The following is a 22992-nucleotide window of genomic DNA, read 5'->3' on the forward strand; positions in this document are numbered from 1 at the left end:
TAGCGAATGTGGTGTCCTTACTATGTTGGCTATCTTTGCGGGGAAATGTTGTTGTTGTTGTTTAGTCGTTTAGTCGTATCTGACTCTTCGTGACCCCATGGACCAGAGCACGCCAGGCACTCCTGTCTTCTACTGCCTCCCGCACTTTGGTCAAACTCATGCTCGTAGCTTCAAGAACACTGTCCAACCATCTCATCCTCTGTCGTCCCCTTCTCCTTGTGCCCTCAATCTTCCCAACATCAGGGTCTTTTCCAGGGAGTCTTCTCTTCTCATGAGGTGGCCAAAATATTGGAGCCTCAGCTTCACGATCTGTCCTTCCAGTGAGCACTCAGGGCTGATTTCCTTAAGAATGGATAGGTTTGATCTTCTTGCAGTCCATGGGACTCTCAAGAGTCTCCTCCAGCACCATAATTCAAAAGCATAAATTCTTCGGTGATCAGCCTTCTTTATGGTCCAGCTCTCACTTCCAGCTCTCACTGTGGGAAAATATATTGGCGGGAAAACAGCCAATGTGTGCGAAGATTTTCTGGAGCTTCAAGGCATACCAAAAAAAAAGGATATCACTTTTTTAAAAAGATAGGAATTCAAATACCAACCATAGCCAGAAATGCCTAAGGCTTCAAGAAGAGCTTCTCTTTGGACTGCTCCATCTTGCCCTTATTCAACATCTTCAGGTTCATTAGGCGTGTCTGACCAAAGCTGTCACGTTCATCCTGTCTCTTCACTGTGAGGTATCATCCCTTTCACAAGCTGCATTTCTGTAGAGATACTGCAGGCATCAGAAGTGAGTGTTGCCATACAGCAAGGTACATTTCCTCTTGGTTCTGGAACATTCTGTAAATGATGTGATTTTATTTGAAAATAGAATCAGGCAAAACAAAGTAATACAGGAACATCAGACTCTGGATTGAAGGGGGGGGAGAGAATGATATCTTTAAAATAAAGAACCTTCTTTTGTGTGGACACACAGTATTGTGTTTTTTTTAAAGCAGCGTCTAAGTGAGCACTGCATTGTGGAAGCACTTAAAATGCACTGTATTATTTATCAGATGTGTGTGTGCTTTCTACATGCTCCAGTGATTTTGAAAAAGTCTTCTTGTGTGTGTAAAATTACTCTGGCCCGTGACGAGAGCCCTGCGCTCATTTCCAATTCAAAATGAATTCATTTGGTTCCCATTGTGGATGCATACCCGTTAAAGGCTGTGGAGGCAGTGCCTTTAGAAATTGCAAATGTTAGAAACTGTAATCTCATTTTAATTGGGTCTGTTTCTGTTTGTGACTGAATATATATTGGTCTTCTTCCTGTTTCACTTGCATTTTCTAGTTAATGCCTTTGCAGCACAAAAGGGCAGCTTGAGTGATGAGTCTGGCGGGTTACTTGTGTGGAAAAAAATTGTTAATCAGTCTGGTGACAGTTTGCCAGTGAATCTGCAACAAGGGTTTAGCTGAACTTTGATTCTTATTTTTTTATTTTTAAAACTGAACTTTTCCAAAAGTGTGTGTGTGTGTGTGTGTGTAATAGCTAAACTATCTCACTTGCTTGCTATCTGGTGCTTTTATATGTTGCCCTTTCTCCAATATGGAGTGAAGGGCAGCTAGCAAACAGAGATAAATAAAATAATAATAAAAGAATAAAACCACATAATAAAACTATATAATCATAATACAACTATGCTAGGAGCAAAGTAATAGTCTTTCTAAAGTAATTCAGCTCAAGGACCAAATGAGAAGATATTTGGCTTCCTCGTACAGTAGCTGACAAAGCAAACATCAATGGGGAGGGAGTTCCATGGGTGAGGTGCCACCACTGAGAATGCCCTCCCTTATTCACCCCCGTTCCTCTGCCAGTCTGTGCCCCTCCATTTTAGCCTTTGATTCACATTTAAACTATTGGGTAAGGTTGGTTTGCTTTCTCTCCTCCCCCCCCCCCCCATTCCCAATGTGGATCTTTATTTCCCCCTTGTTCCTGATATATATCTTCACTCACCCATTCCTCCCTGGCAGGGAGGCAGCATTTTGTGGTTCGCCTCAGGTTCACCCAGAGTATCTTGAGCCTGCCCTGGTCTTCTCTCACATTTCTCTCCCTTGCCCCAACTTCCTGCATTTCTTCATTCTTTAAACCCATAATTCTACATACACAAAGGCAGCACTTTCAGACTTTCCAGTCAGCAGAGATATGGGGCCAATGAGCAATGCTCCCCACATTTACCACATGCATGGAGACAATGCCTCCAAAGGCTATTATTTCATATTCATCTCCAGACTTCTGCTTACTCTGAGATGCCCAAATTCTTACCTGACCGCTTCCCACAAAAGAAGTTCTTACTGTCGAACTAACTCAGGTCTTAAACTACACGTTGTGAGGGAGGAGCCACATAATATGACCACACACTGAAACAATTAAACTGATAATTTCAGCAGTGCACAATTTGAGTTCTGCTTAAATTCTTTTCATGCTAATGAGCAGAAACACTGCAGCGATATCTGATTATTTAATTGGTTTCTGTAACACAATTGTTTGTGTCTGTACGATGCAAAAAAAGCACGCAGAAACACTGTAAGTAGTTTTCCTTTGATTTAAAATGATGAGAGGTCTTTAAAAATTGATGCCTAGCTTCTGGTGCATGGCTTATCAGTGTTCATGAGCACATCTTATCATTCTCAAAACAACATTGTTATCCAATTGATTCTATTGTTACAGAGGTAGCTAGGTAAAACTGCTTGGGTTTTATCAGCATTTTGAATCTAAAAATGGAATGAAAGTGACATTGGAATTAAAGGAGGGGATTGGAAATCATGATCAAATTATATTTTGCTTGTTTAAAGAGATTTGGTCTGGCTAGAGTCTTATATTCCACTCATGATCCTAAAGATTTAAAGGTTGAAGCAGAGAGAGAGTTCTGAATATTTAGAAGACTTTCAAAAATATAAATTACATTTGCTCTTGGATGCCTTTTCAGGTCTCTGGATTATTACCTTTGTATGGATGGAGGCTATGTGACCATTGCATCATAATCAGAAATAAAAAGGTGAAACATTTTCCCTGTCTGGTGATGTAGTAATGGGGAAAAGCTGCATATCTTCATTTCTTCCTGCCATCCAGCTGCCAGATAGAGACCCAGAATGAGCTAATTTTTACAAATCCTGACTCCCAGGGAGTTGTGGGATTACACCCAGATGGATGAAGGGTCAAATGCAACATCTCTGTGTACTGAATTACTTATGGATTCATTTCCAGCACACTAACACCATATTTTCATTTTCATGTTTTCTTATTCTCTGTTACAGATTTGAGTTTAACATTACTACTATTACTATTACTATTATTATATTTATTAATTAGATAAAATATTTTAAATGGTTTATATTGTTTGTGTGTCGTTCAATCACTTCAAGATGCTTCATAGGAAGTAGTTCACAAATGAAGATAAATAAATGCAGACCCATTTTCAGTTGGCTCTCTAATCATAGATATAAGTAGTTAACTTGAGCCTCTCGTTTTTTAAAAAAACACTGTCTTTGGTGTACTACATACATATACAGTGGTGTATTTATTGTGTCTGCCACCATATATTAGTATAATATAAAAATTGAAATATTTATGAAATTCTTCCAAATAGACATTCACATCAGGCTCAGTTGCTCATTTGAAGGCTCAGCTTTCAAAATCTGCCATGGTTATTTTGACTGGTACAAGTATTGCAAGTTTGGTTTTAAAACCAAAATCCAGTGCTTATCACGCCACATTCGGAGATTCGGTTTGCATGAAATGCTAAGCCGAATCATGATTTAGTCGAATGAACCAATGTGCATGTTCTTGGAAGGGAAACCATAGCTGCTATGCTTCCCTGCCCCCGGGTTCTGCTCCAGCTTTGCTACCCAGGACTAAGATGTGGTTTGGCTTAGTGTTATGTCTGAATCTTGGGTTTTGTCTTGCTTCAGATAAATCATGGTCTGTAACCAAGGTTTGTTCTCGGTTTACCACTTGTGATGCGGCAGTATGCCAGACCATGGCTTAGCCCCAGTTAGCATGGTGGCAGCAGCAGAAGGCGATGCATTCTTGGAGGCCAGATCTGCCCCTGCGGATCCTACCACCCCACCGTGCCCCATTGTTGGGGTTGGTAGGCCCTACATGTGTCTAACTTCACAAAGGAAACTCCTGAATTTGAAGATCTCAGGGTCTGTACTATTGGAGATTATACATAATAGCAAGTGTGTGTGTGATGGCAGTTGAGATCTGCCCATCCCACGATGCCTATTGGAGATTATGTATTTTGACAAATAAATGTGCACAATTCCCTCTCCACGGTCAGATTAATTGCTCATTCCCCACGAGGTGTGCTGAATATACACAATGGCCAATTGTTATTCATATTAACTATGCAACTTGCATTACTCATTCTCAGTGCTATTAAGAAAAATTTATAACTAAACTTTGATACACCACCAGGTGTTCCATAAACCCAAGTTAAGAGTGAGGGAAAGTCAGGTGCAACTAGGCTGGAAAAGAAGAGATCTTAAGCATGGGAGACATTCGCACATCAGGCAGATGGAGAGCAGGAAAGTACAGAGGAGAAACCTGATGGCTTTCCTCAGCAACATGTTACCTAGACTGAGGAAGAAGAAGAAGAGGAAGAGGAGAAGGAGTTTGGACTTGATATCCTGCCTTTCACTACCCTAAGGAGTCTCAAAGCGGCAAACAATCTCCTTTCCCTTCTTCCCCCACAACAAACACTCTGTGAGGTGAGTGGGGCTGAGAGACTTCAAAGAAGTGTGACTAGCCCAAGGTCACCCAGCAGCTGCATGTGGACGAGCAGGGAAGTGAACCCGATTCACCAGATTATGAGTCCACCGCTCTTAACCACTACACCATGGTGGCATATTAGACCTTAAAGCTGGATAAGAGGAAGCAGAGTGGGATTGGCTGCACTCAGTTAGCTGACTCTCTAGCTCAGCAGTTTCAAATGCATGGCCTGAAATGTCTGTTGCTCATTGAATCAGGAGCCAGCGGGTTATGATTCAGCCCTCTCATACCTGTTACGCGCAGCCCAGGAAACCCCGATTACTAGGAGACGTTTGTATGGGGGACAAATCAGGGAGATGAAATCCACCTCAAAATAGTGGCCCTACCTTAAAGTAAAAAAAAAAACCAAACCTCACATGGGATGGATGGCATGAGTGTGCGGTGGTTCTTAAATCATTGTGAGGTTGGAGGGTGGGAAGGTATTTAGTGTCTGAATATGGAATAAGTTACATGTGGTGTAGCTTCTCTGAAGTCTCTCAGCCCCACTCACCTCACAGATTGTTTGTTGTGGGGGAGGAAGGGACAGGAGAATGTTAGCCACTTTGAGATTCCTTCGGATATCAAATCCAAACTCTTCTTCTTCTCCTCACACACTTTAACAATGGGGAGAGAGCAAAGGGGATTTCAAAGGCAGTTAGAAAGTATCAACATCAAGGGTAACCAAAGCTGTGCCCTCCACATAACTTTCATCATCTCTCAGGGTTGGCCATGCTGGCTATTTGATGGGAGCCTAGAGTTCACAACTTCTGAAGGGCAGCTACACTGGCTACCCCTACAATGCTGTGTTACTAGGATGGTACTTTTTAATAGGATGGATGGCACAGAGGAGCTTATTTAATTTCTTATTCATTAGCGCCACTAAAATATCTTTTCTTGTTTAGCTCACAGGTGACAACAAATTAGCGAACCTGCAGTTTTGTTTTTCTTCTAGGTTAACAAAACAGTTGTACATTTCAACTGCTGCATAATTGCTCTCTTTTTTGGCCATTGCCTACCAAGATTTCTCACTTCTCCAGAATTTAGTTTTACTAATATAACACATTAATGGTGTTTGTAATATGGTGAAGGATAGAAATTCCTAATGAGACTGCTGTCTGAAACCTAATTATTTGAATCACAATGATAAAACTTATCCTATGTTTATACTGGTGGATCAGGCTTATTTTATGAGGTTCATATTTTCATCCTATTACCTCTTATTTTATATTCACAGGTTGATGGAGTGGAGGAAAATGAATTTAATTTAAACTTTAAAGTTTAAAGCCTATTTTATGGGCGTATATTTGCCTTCTTTTAACAGGCCTTCCCCAGCAGCCATACTGTATTTTCTATCTCATACTTATGTCTGCCTCAGGGTTCAAAAAAAGTATGTTTCTATTACAAACAGCCTGGCAAAAAATGTTTGTGTTAACTATTTCATACCTTCCTCCAGATTTGCTAAAACGGAAAAAAAAATCTGGTAGTGTGAAAAGCAATTTTGCTGCCTACGCTCAAGGGAGCAGTGGCTTTGAAATGTGTGGATATTTCTGTCTAAAAGCTGCATGTTGGTTTGGTGCTTTGACTGAAGCTGATAAACTGCTCAAACATGAGAAAAAGAAGTTTGGGCTTTAGATGCCATGAGGTCCATTAGATTGGATCCAGAGTTAGTCATCCTTAAGCTTACTTAAGTCCCATTGATTTCACTGGGTCTCCTTTAAGGATGACTAGCTTTGGCTCCAAACCATTGCTTTTTCTGATATGGGAGACTCCCCAGAGCAATGAGAGCATCAGATTCACAAGTACCGGTAGATCCACTGGAATGAATTGATGCAACTCATTTAGGTCTATTGATTTGAATAGGTCTACTCTAACGTAACTGGATAAAACCCTTTGCCTTTATGAAGAGCAAGCCAAAGCTCTAGCACAATATTTAAATAATACATAACTACCCTAAGTGTTACATTTAAAATTATATATTTTTTAAATCTTTTGTTTTTGTCTTCTTCCTGTGCACCATTAGAAGAAAGCTCTTCAAAAAAATAACTCTATGCTGACTATTATTATTATTATTATTATTATTATTATTATTATTATACCTGTCCTTCCCTCTAGGGTCCTAGGGAAGGTAGCAACATTAAAAATATAACATTAAAAACAATGTAAAATAACAATATATAACTTCATGAAACAAACACATAAAAAACAAACCCAACCAACCAGGGCAGTATTATAGCACTTTAAATAGTCATGACTGTGTGGACTGTAGTCCGTTAAAGGGGCTTAGAATTGTTTGAAGACATCTATTCTCCCCACAGAGCTAATTCCAGAGTGGTTTAACACTCAATTGGGGGAAGATATGATGAAGTAAACAGTAAAAATAAGGGGGGGGGTTGTTTTTCTATTCTTTCCCCTACACAATAAACAGGGTCCTTCTTTGGAGGTGACATTTTCCCAGTCTAATATTTTCTGGGGATTTATTCTCTTTTTCCACACACACCTCTTCCTGTGTGTAAGGCAATGGAGAAAGATTTCTCTTCCAGAGAAGAAGCTGCATCCTCAAAAATCTGAGCCACAGTACAAGCATGATGTCACCAAGGTACCTTGTGGTAACAGAATTCTTGCTAGAGGACATTTCCTGGAGATTCATGATCTCTCTCTCTCTCGATATCTCTCTTTTAAAACACCACCCCCTGCCCTCTATTATTCCTCTTGGACACATTCCCAAACAGTAACGTACTGTGGCTGAGTTGGAATTCAAAACCTGGACCTTAGCACCTAATTGTGTTAACTCTACTTCCCATGTGGGATGTGGGTGGCGCTGTGGGTTAAACCATAGAGCCTAGGACTTGCCGATCAGAAGGTCGGCGGTTTGAATCCCCGCGACAGGGTGAGCTCCCATTACTCGGCCCCTGCGCCTGCCAACCTAGCAGTTCAAAAGCACATCAAAGTGCAAGTAGATAAATAGGTACCGCTCCAGCGGGAAGGTAAATTGTGTTTCTGTGCACTGCTCTGGTTTGCCAGAAGTGGCTTAGTCATGCTGGCTACATGACCCGGAAGCTGTACGCCGGCTCCCTCAGCCAATAAAGTGAGATGAGCACTGCAACCTCAGACTCGGTCACGGCTGGACCTAATGGTCAGGGGTCCCTTTACTTCCCATGTAAGGGGGGATTCCTACCCAATCAGGGTCCCCTCTCGCATGGAGGGATCTTTACTTACATTCCGATGTACGTGTTATCATCCCCTATCAAACCTGTGGTTGGCAGGAGGCACAGCTTGTCCCTGTATCTCTGTGATGTCCATCACATATTCTTGGAACATGTGAAGAAGGGCATGAGAACCTGATCCTGCCTTTCCTTAGCAAGAAATGTGTTGAAAGTTCCATGCCCTTATTTAGAGTGAATAAAGCCAAGTGTCCATTTGTGTCATAGTGATCACTTATAAATTTTATTTATTCTGTTTGAAAAAGAAATGAAGGAAGGAAGGAAGGAAGGAAGATTGTAAACATGTTGGCTCCACGGTCAATGTATTTGTAGCAAACTATAAAATACCAGTGAACGTCACCCATGTGGACAGTTTTGGGTTGTTGTTTTTTACATGGAGATTTGGCATAGGGGAAAAATGCCACGTGTTGTGGGTGACTTTTAGAAACCTTAAACTAGGGAGCTCTGAAAGGTAAGACAAAACAATCAAATGTGTTGTGTGCACTGCTAGTCTGCAAAATTCCTTGGTCACCAGTGTTCTGACAGAAATTTAAATTTCTGCCCACTGTTTAGCTCAAGGGTATCTTTCTATAGATGTCTGGGAATGGTTTGCTGATACAATGATCATAAAAAAGGGAGTGGGAGGAGAATGTGCTTGAGTTTTCTTTCTTTACCTTGCCGGGTGGGGGGAATTCAGCTTCTACCACCAGAAGGTTCAGAACAATATATTGCTGCATTTCCCATTAGATTGATGTAGTGACTTATACCTAAAGCATCCACTAAGGGGAGTGTGATGCTGGATCAGCCTTTCTGGTTTCTATGACAACAGAAGGGAGTAGAGTCTTCCAAGCTGAGAGCGCTCACTGAAGCAGGTGCTGGGTTACATAGCTGTTCCAAATCTGCTGGATTCTATGGAGCAGCAAGCCAGGCTGTTTCCTATTTTGCAACACCTTGATTCCCTGAAGCTCAGTAAACGGCAACAGCCAAGCTCCCATATATGAAGATGGTTCACCACTCGGGTTCTATACAGTCCTTTAAGCAGCAGAAAGGTAGGTGTCTTTTGTCTCTTGAACGACGTGTGTTAAATCATTCGGTCTGCATGCCCTTGCAGTATTCTCAAGCTTCAGCACACTGGCTGCTGAAAGCATCCAAAGCCCTGTGCAATGCAGGCACCTTTTAAACTCTTGCATCAACTCAAAAGGTTCTTTTACTTTCAACAATGGAATAGTTTTCTGGGTAAAAAAAAGAATCCCTCTTTGCTTTATTAAATAGTTTGTTTTCCTTGAGCGGCTCAAGAGGATCTGACTTATATACCAAAAATCATTCAGAGATCTCTTTGTCACAGGAAATTGATTCTTTATACAGTTGCAAAGCTCATGGTCGTGGGCACACACACAAGAGACCAACACTGCAGTCATTCAGCATCAAAGAATTTTGCTATCACTGTATTTATGTCATGGAATTGAATTTGGCTTTGTAGACTTGAAGATAGCAAGTAGACTGTTTTCTTGCCTTGCAAGCATGCTGGTACAGTTTCTGTGTTTGGCTGTAGAAAAAATTTCAGTAGCTGATCAACCCAACTTTATTCAAGATTTTACCCCTCTTCTGTTGATTGAACTGTATTCCTGCTACCTCCTTTTGGAAAGATGTGGTCTAGCTTGTGGTGCAGAGGGGAAGAATGCTGTGTGGATGAGCATACTGGGGGTGATCTGAATGATCTCGTGGTTCCATTCCATCTCTTATGGTTCTATTAACCCTTGTATTTCCAGCAGGGTCTTGAAAGGAAATTGAGTTGTACTTTCATGGGAAGTGCATTGCTGCTGGACATTTGTATGGGGTTAATTTCTCCAGCACGTTCCAGCGTGCTGAATGTGCTCCAAATCCTATCGTCTTCATCTTCACAACAACTAATCCAATTTTTGCCGATGGGGAACTGAGGTTGCGAGATACAGACTTAGGACATCCAATGATAGAGAAGAGAAAGTCAAAAATTTCCAAAGCCTACTCTGTTTGCTAAGTCAGACTAGCTCTCAGGGTCGCCCCCCATAGCTGTTTAGAGTTATTTCTTTCTTTCTTTCTCTTTCTTTCTTTCTTTCTTTCTTTCTTTCTTTCTTTCTTTCTTTCTTTTTTATATGCTGTATTGGTTTTTAAAAGTGTGTAACATAAGTAATCAACAGAAAACAGAAAAACAAAAGTAAAAGTAAAAATAAACAAACATTCATTCCATGTTTGGAGTACTTTCATTTTAATTTTTAAAAAGGGGACAGTTTAGGAAGTTGTGTCCCCCAGTACCACCACAATATTCTTGAGGGATCTTTTAGAGCAGTATGTGAAGGGCTGCAGGAGAAAAAATGAATCAAAAGTCACCACATTTTCCCTTTGCCAGATCAAAAGCTTCCTGTGGATGGAGAAGACATTCTAATTGTGGAAGGTGAAGTCTTCAGTGCCAAGCCAAATATTATTTTTCTACATTAAAAACTTTGTTTTCTTTCTGTTCTTTCCTCATTACATTCTTGCAACCATAGGCCAGAAAAAATATGTGGAGGTGGCTTGATAGTCCTTTCCTATGGTGTATAGTCAGTGCTGCGACCACCCTGAGCAAGAATGCCTTTGTCTTAACCATTTGTGAGAGACTCACTAGTGCTGAGTGGAAGTTAGTATTGCACCCTGAATCTCCAACAAGGCCCACAGAAACGACTCTTTGCCTCTCTCCTACTTGTTTAAAGTTATTTCCTAATTTAAGGAAATGGTCTGCTTACAGAAAAGTCATGGTCCTACAGCAAGGTTGGGGAGCCTGTAACCCTCCAGATATTGTTAGACTTCAGCTTCTGTCAGGCCTGACCATGGACAGTGCTGGCTGGATCCTGATGTAAGTTGGAGTCCAGCAGCATCTGCAGAGCCACTGGTTCCCCATCCATGCTCTACAATGATGAAGTGCACTCCTGGGAATGTAGCCACAGTGCTGCCATCAGAGTTCTGCTGGTGTAGTGGCACTTCCATTTACTCACCACCACCACTACCACCATCTTCTTGCCAAATGTTTTCTGAAGGGTCCTCTGATGTCAGGGACTGGTTGGATATAAATGAATGATGTGGGGGGGGGACCAGCTGGGGAACCCCCAAAGGAAGAAGGCTCAGAGCCCAGGGAGTGTTGGTGGGATGATAATGAGTGGCCAGAGGGAGAAGACTGGGAGCAGGTAGTGTCAGAAGCTGAAGAGGTAACAGGGATTATTGAGCCAGGAGAGTCTGTGGCAGAAAGAAGTCCAGAATTAGAGACAGAAGCTGAAGCAGGGGAGGAGGGAAGCCAAGAAGCAGAGATGGTCAGGCTTGTGAAAAAGCACAGGTTGGAGCAGGAGGGGGCAACACAAGTTCCCCTCCCCCTGAGCACCCACAACCAGGAAAGGCATGAAGCAGGAGGAGAGACAGGTACACCTGCAGAGGAGCCAATTGCTTGGAAAGCACCTTAGAGAGGAGGAGACATAGCTGGCTGTGGGGAAGCAGGACCTTTAGTCTTAGCAACTGCTTCATGAGGGCAAGACCTGAGTTGATGTGCTCATGACTCCTGTGCAGGTCCTGTTTTGCTAACAGAGTGAACTCCAGCTTGTTTGGTGTGATTTACTACTGGCTTGTTCCTGTCACCCAACGTGCTAGAGCTGCTTTTGAGAATGTGAGACAGTGGAAGACTGGAGTGCCTGGTGTGCTCTGGTCCATGGGGTGACAAAGAGTCGGACACAACTAAATGACTAAACAACAACAAAGGGGGCTGCAAGGGAGAGGAGGAGAAGGTTCCATTTTGCTGGTGAAAGTCAAGTGAAATTCACAAGTGAATTTTAACCTGCCATCCCATCTTACGGCATATGATAATGGGCTCTTATACCAATAGTTGCGTGTGGGAAAGAATGCATATGGCAGACACTGATTGCCTCATAGCAAAGTCCATAGAAGCAACCATTATCGTTGAGATGGAAAATCTGTAAGGTATCTATAGTACCAAGTCTGTGAGGTGTATATATAGTATTAAGATCTCCTCATTGTTAGAGCAGTACAACGTGGATTCAGTGGGTACGTTTCCTGTTTTGCCAAAGAAGAATATAGACCCATGGAGAGGGATATTCTGTGCAAGAGAAGTCCAGAGCAAACCCTTCTCCACAGTACAAACCCCCTTCTTTCATATGGATGGTGAGTGGCTCCTCCGGCTGGGATGGAGAACTCTGGTGCACTTGCATGCTTCTCCTTTCTGTGGAGATTTCCTTGCTACCATCTGTCTTTCCCTTCAGTTAACCAATTAAACGAAAGATCCACCAGAATATATCAGTGCCGTAAATAAACATTAAATGTAGGCTGAAAGGCCTCAACTCGGTGATCCATTGCAACTTTTGTGACAACCCACTTTTTTTCTTCAGTATAATCAAGAACAGCTCTTGTCAGGGTGATCCTATATACTTCCTTTGGGGTGGGGAGGGCAGTCAATACAGTGGTACCTTGGGTTAACTACTGAATTCTTTCCGGAGGTCTGTTCTTAACCCAAAACTGTTCTTAATCTGAAGCACCACTTTAGCTAATGGGGCCTCCTGCTGCCACTGCGCCGCCGGAGCACGATTTCTGTTCTCATTCTGAAGCAAAGTACTTAACCCAAGGTACTATTTCTGGGTTAGCGGAGTCTGTAACCTGAAGCGTATGTAACCTGAAGCGTATGTAACCTGAGGTACCACTGTAATCTGCAGGCCATCAGCATTTGCTTTCTATGGAGTTGTTGTTGTTTGGTGGGCTGGCTGAGGTATTTGTTTCCTGCAGGTGATGCTATGAAAGTGCCTTCGGCACTGTGGATGCTCTTTGGCCTGCGTATTCCTAGGGTCTGTCTAACAAGAGCTATCCCTCTCAACATTGTTTCCCCACCCAACAAGTGAAGTATCTTAGACATCTTGAAGGGTTACGCAAGGGGTGGAGAACTGGTTTTAACTGGCAGGCCAGATCCAGTTGTGGCCAAGCCTCTGCAGGCTGCACTTACCAGGTGGCAGAGCTTCCAACCTGTCCGTCACCTAGTGTATGATGTCAGGGGGATCTGACCCTGGCTGAAGGTATACCACATTTGCAAAGTAACAGTTTGGAGCCTTCAGTCCATACTTGGCAATGAAAGACACAGTACCACATTAGATCCACTCAGGAGCTTAGGAGTGGATCTGACCCTGACCTACAGCTGTGTGGCTTCTGTTTGGCACAGTACGCATGTTTTGCAGTTTTTGGCAGACATCACATCCGCTTGGGAGCTCTGATTATTTGCTCTCAAGTGGCTTCAACCCTGGCAGCAAGGTTTACTTTATATGAATTGTGTAATCTTAGATCAACACATTAAACACTGAGGATCATACTTTGATTTTTGGATATTTTCTATATGGCATGCTGTGTTAGAATATGAGATTCTTTCAAATCACATAATTCCAAAGAATCCTACCAAAGTGTGACCAAAGAAAATAGGTTATCAGACACTTTTCTGAGGTAATCTTCACTGGTATTAGTTGAATTATCAGACGTGAACACTGAAGGGTTTAATTAACAAGGAAGAAAATTAAAGCAAACGTCCACATCTTTAATTACAAAAATCATTCACTTTAGTTTTCTGTGTATTTCTGAGAAATTCATGCCATAATCTCACACTTATGAATCCAAGCTGCATGAAAAATGAAGAGAGAGAAAAGTGTCCTAAATTCTATTTATACAAAAGCTGTGATAATCTCTCTGGATTGGCCAACTGCCCCTCACAGATGTTTTCTCCATGCTTCAGAACCATTTAAACCTTGTGGCTGGCATGGGGGGTAGGAAGCAAATTTTATTTACTGGCATTGTTTAATAGGGATTTATTTGTTCATGGAAATGTTAATATTTTAGCACAGAGCCCACCCAGTTCTGCATATTTGCATGTTTTAGATGCAAATATATTAAAAAGAAGTCATTCCTTTATTCATCAGTAAAATATTTTATACTAAGAATGGTTAACTTTTACCATATATTTTTCCAGCAAATCTTCAACTGATGCATGGGAAATGGATTTTTACCGCTTCAGAGGATGATGAAATGGGTGGTTAAAAAACAAGTACCGTATTTTTCACTCTATAACACGCACCCGACCATAACACGCACGTAGTTTTTAGAGGAGGAAAATCCGTAGGCATGCCACCCGTAGGCATTCCCTCCATAACATGCACAGACATTTCCCCTTACTTTCTAGGGAAAAAGTGAGTGTTATGGTGCAAAAAATACGGTATTTGGCCACACCTGGTATGTGGCAAATTTTCATCTGATTATGTAGTAAATTATGTTTACCACTTAGCTCCATTGTTTGTATCCTGCTGTAAGGGTGAGAAATCTAATGCGGACAACTGGGTTACCAAATAGTTAGATGCACATTGCAGTAAGTTACTGCCCAGTAAATTCTGTATTCATGCTCAGTCTTGTCCATTTCACAAGGCAAATCTATCTTCATTGATAGCCCACCGCTATTTTCAGAGTCCATAAGCATCCATAAATTGGGTATGATAATAGCAAGAGCCCATTAAGATCCATCTGTTTAACGATGCCATGCTGTACACACTCTAAGTGCACTTTCTTAATAGAGCAACCTTTAAATGTTAAAAATTAAAATTATATGAAGCAAAAGAAGCAAGGCTTATTTAAACACACAAACACACTGGCTATTCATAGCAAGATTCCACAGTGATGTGGACCCATTTAGTCCAACTGAACTCAATAGAACTAGAGCGGCTTAAATGTAATGCTTGCAGCATAATATAATTGAAGGACAGTTGATATTGAGGGTGGGATTCAACTAAGGTTTACTCATAACATTTACCCATGTTGGTACATTAATTTCAGAAGGTCTACTCTGAGTAAATCATAGTTGCATACCACCCTGAGTATTTTATTGATACCTTCTGGGCAGGTCACCAAATTGCTAGGTTAAGGGCAAAGGGTGATGTTGAATTGTGAGCTATTGCACTTGCACAGTAGACCTTCAGTTGTGCAAATGGGACCTTCACTTCTTCTTCCTCTTACAGCCCGCCCCCATCTGTGCTAAAAGAGGGAAGAGAAAAAGTGAAAGTTCTCTCACATCTGCTGGATCTTACCTAATGCCTAGCAGCCAAGGATATCTTGCAAGTCAGTGATGTCAGACTCAATAGATATACCACAAAAATTAAAAGGTGATCCCATCACGAAAACATCCAGAAAAATGTACATGTTTGTGTACCTTGTAATCAAAATCTACATAGGCATAAATGAATTTGTCATTTGTCTCTTATCTATGATCTTTCAAGGAGGTTAGGTATACACACACACGCACAAAAATGTCTAACGAAACAGATATTAAAGTTTTTAGGGACACGGGTGGCACTGTGGTTTAAACCACTGAGTCTCTCAAGCTTGCCGATTGGAGGGTCAGAGGTTCTAATCCATGTGACGGGCTGAGGTAGCAGTTCAAAAGCATACCAGTGCAAGTAGATAAATAGGTACTGCTGCAGCGGGAAGATAAACAGCATTTCCATGCGTTCTGGCTTCTGTCACAGTGTCCTGTTGTGCCAGAGGTGGTTTAGTCATGCTGGCCACATAACCCGGAAAGCTGTCTGCGGACAAACGCAGACTCACTTAGCCTGAAGCAAGATGAGTGCCACACCCCATAGGCACCTTTGACTGGACTTAACTGTCCAGGGGTCCTTTACCTTTACCTATTAAAGTTTTTAAGCAAAAACAGTTCAGCTTCCACTGTCTTCAGCTTCTCTTACATGAATCAAATTGTGTTGTCGCAGCCATCACCTTGCTTTAAAACTTAAAGGTTTATGCCACTGTAATAAATATATGGTTTTTAGTGATTAACCACATCGTTCCACCATCCAAAGCAAACTTTTCTGAATTTTGTTGGAAGCTTTAAAATTGTGTGTGTGTGTGTTCTGAACTGTCACTTAGTTGTAGTAGTGGAATGTTTTCTTCTAGAAACATAGCTGAATGTGATTTCCAGTCTGCTAAAGGTCAGTGGCTTTGAATTTGCTTCCTTAGAGACCACTTCCTTTCTTATGTTCTCTTAGATTTTTTGGATGTGGGGAGAGAGGCATTCTGGGAGGTTGCCTTCACAACTGTGATGTTCTGCCTTTGAAAGGTGTGTGCCTAAAGTCTGGCCTGAATATTCTCCCAAGTTATTCCTGATAATTTGGGCTTGGACTTTAAGGGCTGTTTTGAGGTCACTGTAACTGGAGATAATTGTAGCTGACACCAAGCCCCAATTTACGATTCAGCCATTTCTGGAACTCAGGCTCTCTACTTCTTTTTATATCCAGTGGTTGATTTCTATTGATGGCATTAAATGGTTCAAACCTGGTGCATTAATATAAACACATTTGCTGCAGGTATAGGCTATATGGTACTGTTTTACTTATCCTTTTGTATTACTTGAAATTTTAAATGAATGCAAAATAACTGGCTGTATTCTAAAGCAACAACTCTATGAAGCAGCTGAGGCTGCAATCCAAATTCACCTTGTACCAGGCTGGGGAATGGGTGGGTAGAATTGGCTGATGGTGTCCCTCTGCCCAACCCAGCCTCTGCTAGAGCAATGCAAGCATCCCTGTTCTGCTCATCCTAAATTTGCCATTCCAGGTGGGTGTGGCTGAGGCAGCCCCACTGTCATCTCTTGACAGAATCAAGATGAATGTGGGCCTGATCCCTGTGCCACCTGCAGGCTGCCACAGCAGTTGACCGACCTGCCTCTGTCCTTCCCATACCAGCTTGCATGAGTGACAGGGCTTCAGATGCAGGGCTGATTCTGCTGTTGGGTTAAGCTCTTCCTCTGCCTAGCCAGGGCTTGGTCTGCAGAATCAGAGAAAGTGAGGGACTGGCCCAAAGTCACTAAATGAACATTATGTCTGAAAAGAGATTCAAACACTGGCTTTCCTTATTCTTTCCCAACACTCTACTTGTCATCCTACACTGGCTTTTTTTCATTCACAACTTAGAGCATAATAGAGAAATGCTGATGAGATCTATAGAACTTCCAAATCATAGTCAAGCCAGTTCTCTGGCATTTTGCTTTCTGAACAAACCTAATGATTTATCTCATGATCGACCTCAAGGCAATTTTATCTGGACAATATTTTCATCATAGTCCATTTGATCTGAAGATTTGGGTGCTGTTGCTGCTGACATTTGTAGCAGGTGTTGAAGCTTTGAAAAATTGTTTGAGAAAACATTAATGCCTGCATTACATTCAGGAGGTTTTTGTTTTGTTCTTTAGCTCTGCACTTTGGGACAGATTATTAGTCTATGCTTGTTGGCCATCAGTAGCAGTGGCGAGTTCATGCTTTGCATCCAAGTAGATGCTTTTCTTCGTTCTATGAATTCTCAGTGTGCTTGTATGAGTGTTAAGATTGTCAGACTAGGTCCTGGGAGACCAAGGGAGTGAATCCGTATTCAGTCATTAAACTCACAGGGTGACCTCTGACCAGTCACTGCCTCTCAGCCTAACCTGCCTCATAGGATGGTTGTGGGGGTTAAATGAGGGGAGTGACTATCATATACACCACCTTGAACTCCTGGGGAAAAGGTGGGGTATAAATGCAATAAATAAATTGCATTTTTAAAAAGATTTCTGAAAGCAGTTGGTGCACTCATGTCACATTTGCAAGCCCAAATTTGGGAGAGACTAGGAAGCAATTTCGGTAATTTCAGTAAATTGTCACCACTTGTCTAGAAAATAGAAGAACATAGGGGACAAACAAGATATCTGTGTTAGAAACAAATGTCATATTTGATCTAGAGATGCAGAGAAATTTGTTCGGTTTACATTTTAATAGAAAACTACCAAATTTGCCTTACTTGAACCAGACCACAAATTAAAACACAGCTCTCCTTGAAAATTCACACTTGTCCAAATTTTTTGATGCAATTCTCCAACCAATGCGTTAAAAAGTACATATTAGTGAAAAATGTGCGCCATAGTGCATACATTAAAATAACATACAAAAATGCACTCTGTTAGGCAAAAATTGTTTGCAAATATGTATATACTAAATGAAATTGCTCACAAAATGTGTAATATAAAGAGAAATGCTCAGGAATAGGCATTTAAAAAGTCAGTTTTTTAAAAAAAGTTATTTTGATCATTCTGTAATTCTTAGCTTTGTTTAAAAGGCAGGAGAAGTCACTAGATATATCTATTAATTCACAATGTTCAGCAACCGCTCTCTCAATCACCTTACCCAGGAATGGAAGATAGCCCTGCTCTACCCTGTCAATGACTGAGTGGTGTTGCTGTCAGTTGAGAATCTGAATCTCCTTCTCCCACATAGTTGAAGTGCCCTAGTGATGCCACTTGGCAGCCTTTAGTAGGAAACTTTACTTCTGTAAAGGCTTGAAGAAATTGATTGCGGTTTCCATGTGTTGTGCCAGGAATGGCATTTGTAAAAGAAAACGCCTCTCTAACTTTTTATTGGATTCATTAAGGAATTCTATACATACATTTCCCAATTTATGACACAATCCATTCTCCTCGTTGCCTGTAAACATAGCTGCACATATGTCAGGCAACTCATAAAAGGGCATGTTGATCCATTTCCTCCTTCCTGGTTTTGCTGGCTATTTCTTTCTTCAACGGGAGGCACACCCATGCCTCACTTGCAAGCAAACCACTTGTTACATGTGGAACTATAGCCTGATTGCTCTGTTTCGCTTGATTTGCTTTGGATGGGTGCAGCTGAGAACAGAGAAGCAGAATGAAACGTGGGTGGGTTGTATCTGTTTCCTTGGCCATCATTTTCCTCCTCCAAATCAGCCCCTAACTTCATGGCTTTTCCTTCCACTGAGATTTACATTGGATGTTAACAGATTTGGAAGTACTGTATACCACAGGCAAAATATACCAAGGAGGTAGTGTTATGTACTGAAGTTCTCACCCTGGGCCAGCAGAGGGATACTGTAGATAGTTTTCACTCAGGTCCACATATGCAAATAAGGGATTGAAAATGACGTTCAGTGATTGGATAGTTACAGAAAATGGTTACTGTTGCGTTCTAGTGGAGCTCTATATAAGCAGGCTGGCTGAACGCTTCAGTACAGTTCTGTTCTGGCCTGTGAATAAACAAGAGCTGTTTGAAGAATCGCTGTGTCGTCTGATATGTTCATCCACAACTTAACAGGTAGCATTTAGAGTAGGGAAATACACAGGGAACAAGATGAGTTACCCCTTGCTCCTGCTGCTTCTTTGGAATGACACAATTGTTGGGGAGGGCATTTAGAGAAGGGAAGTGGGCTTATGAGGCAGAAGCTTCTTCATTCTCAACCACCCTTTTGGATTTATTTATTTTTAAATGCCTCCAAGCTATAGTTACACATCTTTGCACTTGTTATGCAATCTGGCTTATAGAGAGAGAAGACTCATTCATACTACTGGTGCTCTGGGCAACTGGATTTCTCTATCGGAGGCATTGATAGGTTTCCCACTGGAGGTAATGACCAGTTGTGTTGTCATGCATCTAGCCAAGGGCCATGGTTTTTTAAGAAGAAAAAAAAAGGGAGAGATAAGGAGCTCTAATCACCTTCATGTTGAAGATGGGCTAGAAAGAATAAATGAAATGGTAAATATAGTGTATAATATTTAACACACCTAGCATAAACTTGTAGTGCAAGTATTAAAGGTAAAGGAACCCCTGACCATTAGGTCCAGTCGTGACCGACTCTGGGGTTGCGGCGCTCATCTCGCTTTATTGGCCGCGGGAGCAGGCATACAGCTTCTGGGTCATGTGGCCAGCATGACTAAGCCGCTTCTGGCAAACCAGAGCAGCGCACGGAAACGCCATTTACCTTCTCACTGGTGTGGTACCTATTTATCTACTTGCACTTTGACGTGCTTTCGAACTGCTAGGTGGACAGGAGCAGGGACCGAGCAACGGGAGCTCACCCCGTCACGGGCATTCGAACTGCCAACCTTCTGATCGGCAAGTCCTAGGCTCTGTGGTTTAACCCACAGCGCCACCCGCGTCCCTTAGTGCAAGTATTACCATCCTGGCAAATCAAGGTCTCTCAGTAACCTTTTACAATTTCTGTGGCATCTTTTTCAGAAGCAGTATTTTAAGCAGTTATTTTTTGCTGGTGTCTACTTGTCCTGTAAACCGTTTCCTTCTCCTTCCAAGCTATAATTAAAAATATTAATATCTGTTGGCTGGGCAGAAGGGGTCATGGAATGACACACTAGGGGAATTCTGGGAAGTATCTGAAAAGCACAACACAACAGCTTTAAAGCTTGAGCTTTGAGTGATTTTGTTTTCCAAGGGCAAGAGATAAATAATTGCACTGGCTGTGACTTTTTCATACTGCTCGCAGGATAATTAAACGTATACATAGAACAATGCTCGTTGGAAAGAGGGTGAATGAAAGTTAACTACACTAATTTAACAAGGCCAAAACCTGATTGCACAAGACTAAAGCAACAGTATATCAATTGGCATAGGTTTTCAGCTTGGTCCCCAAAGCTCTCGTTTAATACACATTCAGCTAATATTTGAGCATTTGGACACTTGCATGTAAATTGAGTTAGTTCATCAGTAAGCCGCAGCTGCTTTCTCAAGCTGACCTTGTAGGAATGAACGAATGTGTAGGGTCTGCCAGTTCATTATCATAAATAGTATGGCCCAAGGTAAGAGGTCTATTGAGGTATGTTTGGTGGGGGTGGGGTTGTGATTTCAAGATTCGGGGCAGAAGCTTTCAGTGTCCTGTTTTAATGCTTCCAAGAAATGATTTGCATAATGACTGGAGAGGTGGTACCCTTCACAGGCACACTCTACTGCCCCATGCCACACATGAAGATGTCCATGCTTTCTTAGGCTCTGAACATGTGTTTGTTCTTAACACATGTGGTTCTGTACATATGACAGAACCAAAGCTCCACTTAGCCTATCATCCTTTCTCTAAGAGAGGCCAACCCAATGCTTGTGGGAGTTGGCATGAAGGAAACCTTCATGAAAATGGAGTGTACAATTAGCCAGCAGAGCTAATAACCACTGATCTTTGAGTTTTGTCTAATCCCTCATCAAAGCTGAGCCATTGACCACAGATTCTAGAGGACAATTAATTGGTTTATTAGCACTCATTGGATGGCCCCAAGTTCTGGTATTATCAGAGAAGGATATACATTCCCTCTTCTATTTGCATTTCCATTACATTTCTCTTTCTAAACTTCTTGGTCTTATTCCACACCACCCAAATTTCATTCATTTATATATCCACACTTTCATTTATTAATTTAAGAAAACTTATATGCTGTTTGATTACAGTGGTACCTCGGGTTACATACGCTTCAGGTTACGAACTTTGCTTCAGGATGAGAACAGAAATCGTGCTTCAGCAGTGCGGCGGCAGCAGGAGGCCCCATTAGCTAAAGTGGTGCTTCAGGTTAAGAACAGTTTCAGGTTAAGAACGGACCTCCAGAACGAATTAAGTACTTAACTGTACTTGCAGAACTAGGTTTTAAAATATTTAGTTGCAAACAGTAAGTGTTACACAACAACAAAATGATACATTGTGTATTATCCTTTTAAATTCCGAGGTACCACTGTATAGTAAAACCTTTAAACGGCTTACAAGAAATATTAAAATTATCAGTAAAGCAATTGAAAACATCTTAAATAATTAAAAGTAACAGTGAAAAGGATTAAAATACACCAACTATGTGTATTTTATGTGTCTTGCTAGGTTTGCCTAAACAGTTTTAGCCACCCAGAGTGGCTTTTGTGGCAACCCAGTTGGATGGGCAGCATGCATTTTTTTTATTTTCTGAAAAGAGTACAGTGAAGGTGCCTGCCTGTTATCATTAGGCAGGGAGTTCCAAACTATAGGCCCTGCCACAGTGAAATATTGATCTCTGATCATTTCATTTCCTTTTGCTCATGCCATAATGCAGTGCATGTTATTATCATTTATTATTACTTATTAAATTTCTATTCTGCCCTTCATCTGAGGACCACAGGGTGGTTTGCAATTTAAAGACACAAAAATACATGCATGCTGATCGTTGAATTGTGAAGCACAATGAAAAAGGAATCCAGAGTAAAGCCCCTCTCTATTTCAAGAAAAATTGGAAAATATGTGCTCAAAGACAGAGATAGATAACATTAAAAGGAAAATAAGGAATGGTCCTTGATTGGCTGGGCTTTCTTCAAAGGATGGGGAAACCTTGTACAATCTTGCCACTTGGTTTTTCTTTTACTGTCCTAAATGAGCACTCATGCAGTACAGAGAGAAACATTTGTCCTGGTACAAGTTCTTAAAAAATATATACCGTATTTTTCGCCCTATAGGACACACTTTTTCCCCTCCAAAAATGAAGGGGAAATGTGTGTGCATCCTATGGGGCGAATGCAGGCTTTCGCTGAAGCCTGGAGAGCGAGAGGGGTCGGTGCGCCTTCCCGCTGTCCCCCAACCTGGTTTGGAGGCTGGCGGCAGGGAGAAGCATGCTTCTCCCCACCGCCAGCCCCACAAGCTCGGGGGACAGTGGGGAGGCGGAGCGCCGTCATCCCACTGTTCCCTGACCTGGTTTGGGCTTCAGGCAGATATCCGCAAGGCGTGGGAGCCCGGCGGGAAGTCGCGCTGGTCTCCCATGGCTTGCGGAGAGCTGCCTGGTCTGGGGGCTGGGTTCGGGAGAAGCTCGGGCTTCCCCCGCCCCAGCCCCGCGCCTGGGGGGGGGGGAATAATTTTTTTTTTCTTTATTCCCCCCCCCTCCAAAACTAGGTGCGTCCTATGGGCCGGTGCTCCCTATGGGGCAAAAAATACAGTATATAAAACAAGCCCTAAAATGAGCCAACAATTTTATGGACATAGTGCAGATGAAGAACATGTTTCTTTTTTGACATTACTGCTGCAGCATATTTATTTTCTTAACATATTTTATATTCTGGCTTTTAGGGTAGCCATCTGAAGGTGATGTACAACTAAAGGAGAACCAGTTGAAATACATTTGAGTAGCAAAAATAAATA

At 41.8% G+C, this 22992-nt stretch overlaps 1 protein-coding gene across 3 annotated transcripts in view; it reads left to right on the forward strand.

Moving 5' to 3' along the window:
- Positions 1-22992, forward strand: part of ANO3 (anoctamin 3) — a 232421-nt gene that overhangs the window by 62745 nt on the left and 146684 nt on the right. The window contains exon 1 of one of the 3 annotated variants that reach the window (XM_081882797.1): positions 8818-9032. The exons of the other annotated variants lie outside the window; for them this stretch is intronic. Within the exon in view, the coding sequence (XP_081738923.1) occupies positions 8981-9032 (52 nt within the window). The 5' untranslated portion in view covers positions 8818-8980. Of the gene's footprint in view, positions 1-8817; positions 9033-22992 lie in introns of those variants that run through there. 3 annotated transcript variants of the gene reach the window in all.

Source organism: Podarcis melisellensis, assembly GCF_964234715.1.
Source record: "Podarcis melisellensis genome assembly, chromosome: 1".
Lineage (NCBI taxonomy): Eukaryota > Metazoa > Chordata > Lepidosauria > Squamata > Lacertidae > Podarcis > Podarcis melisellensis.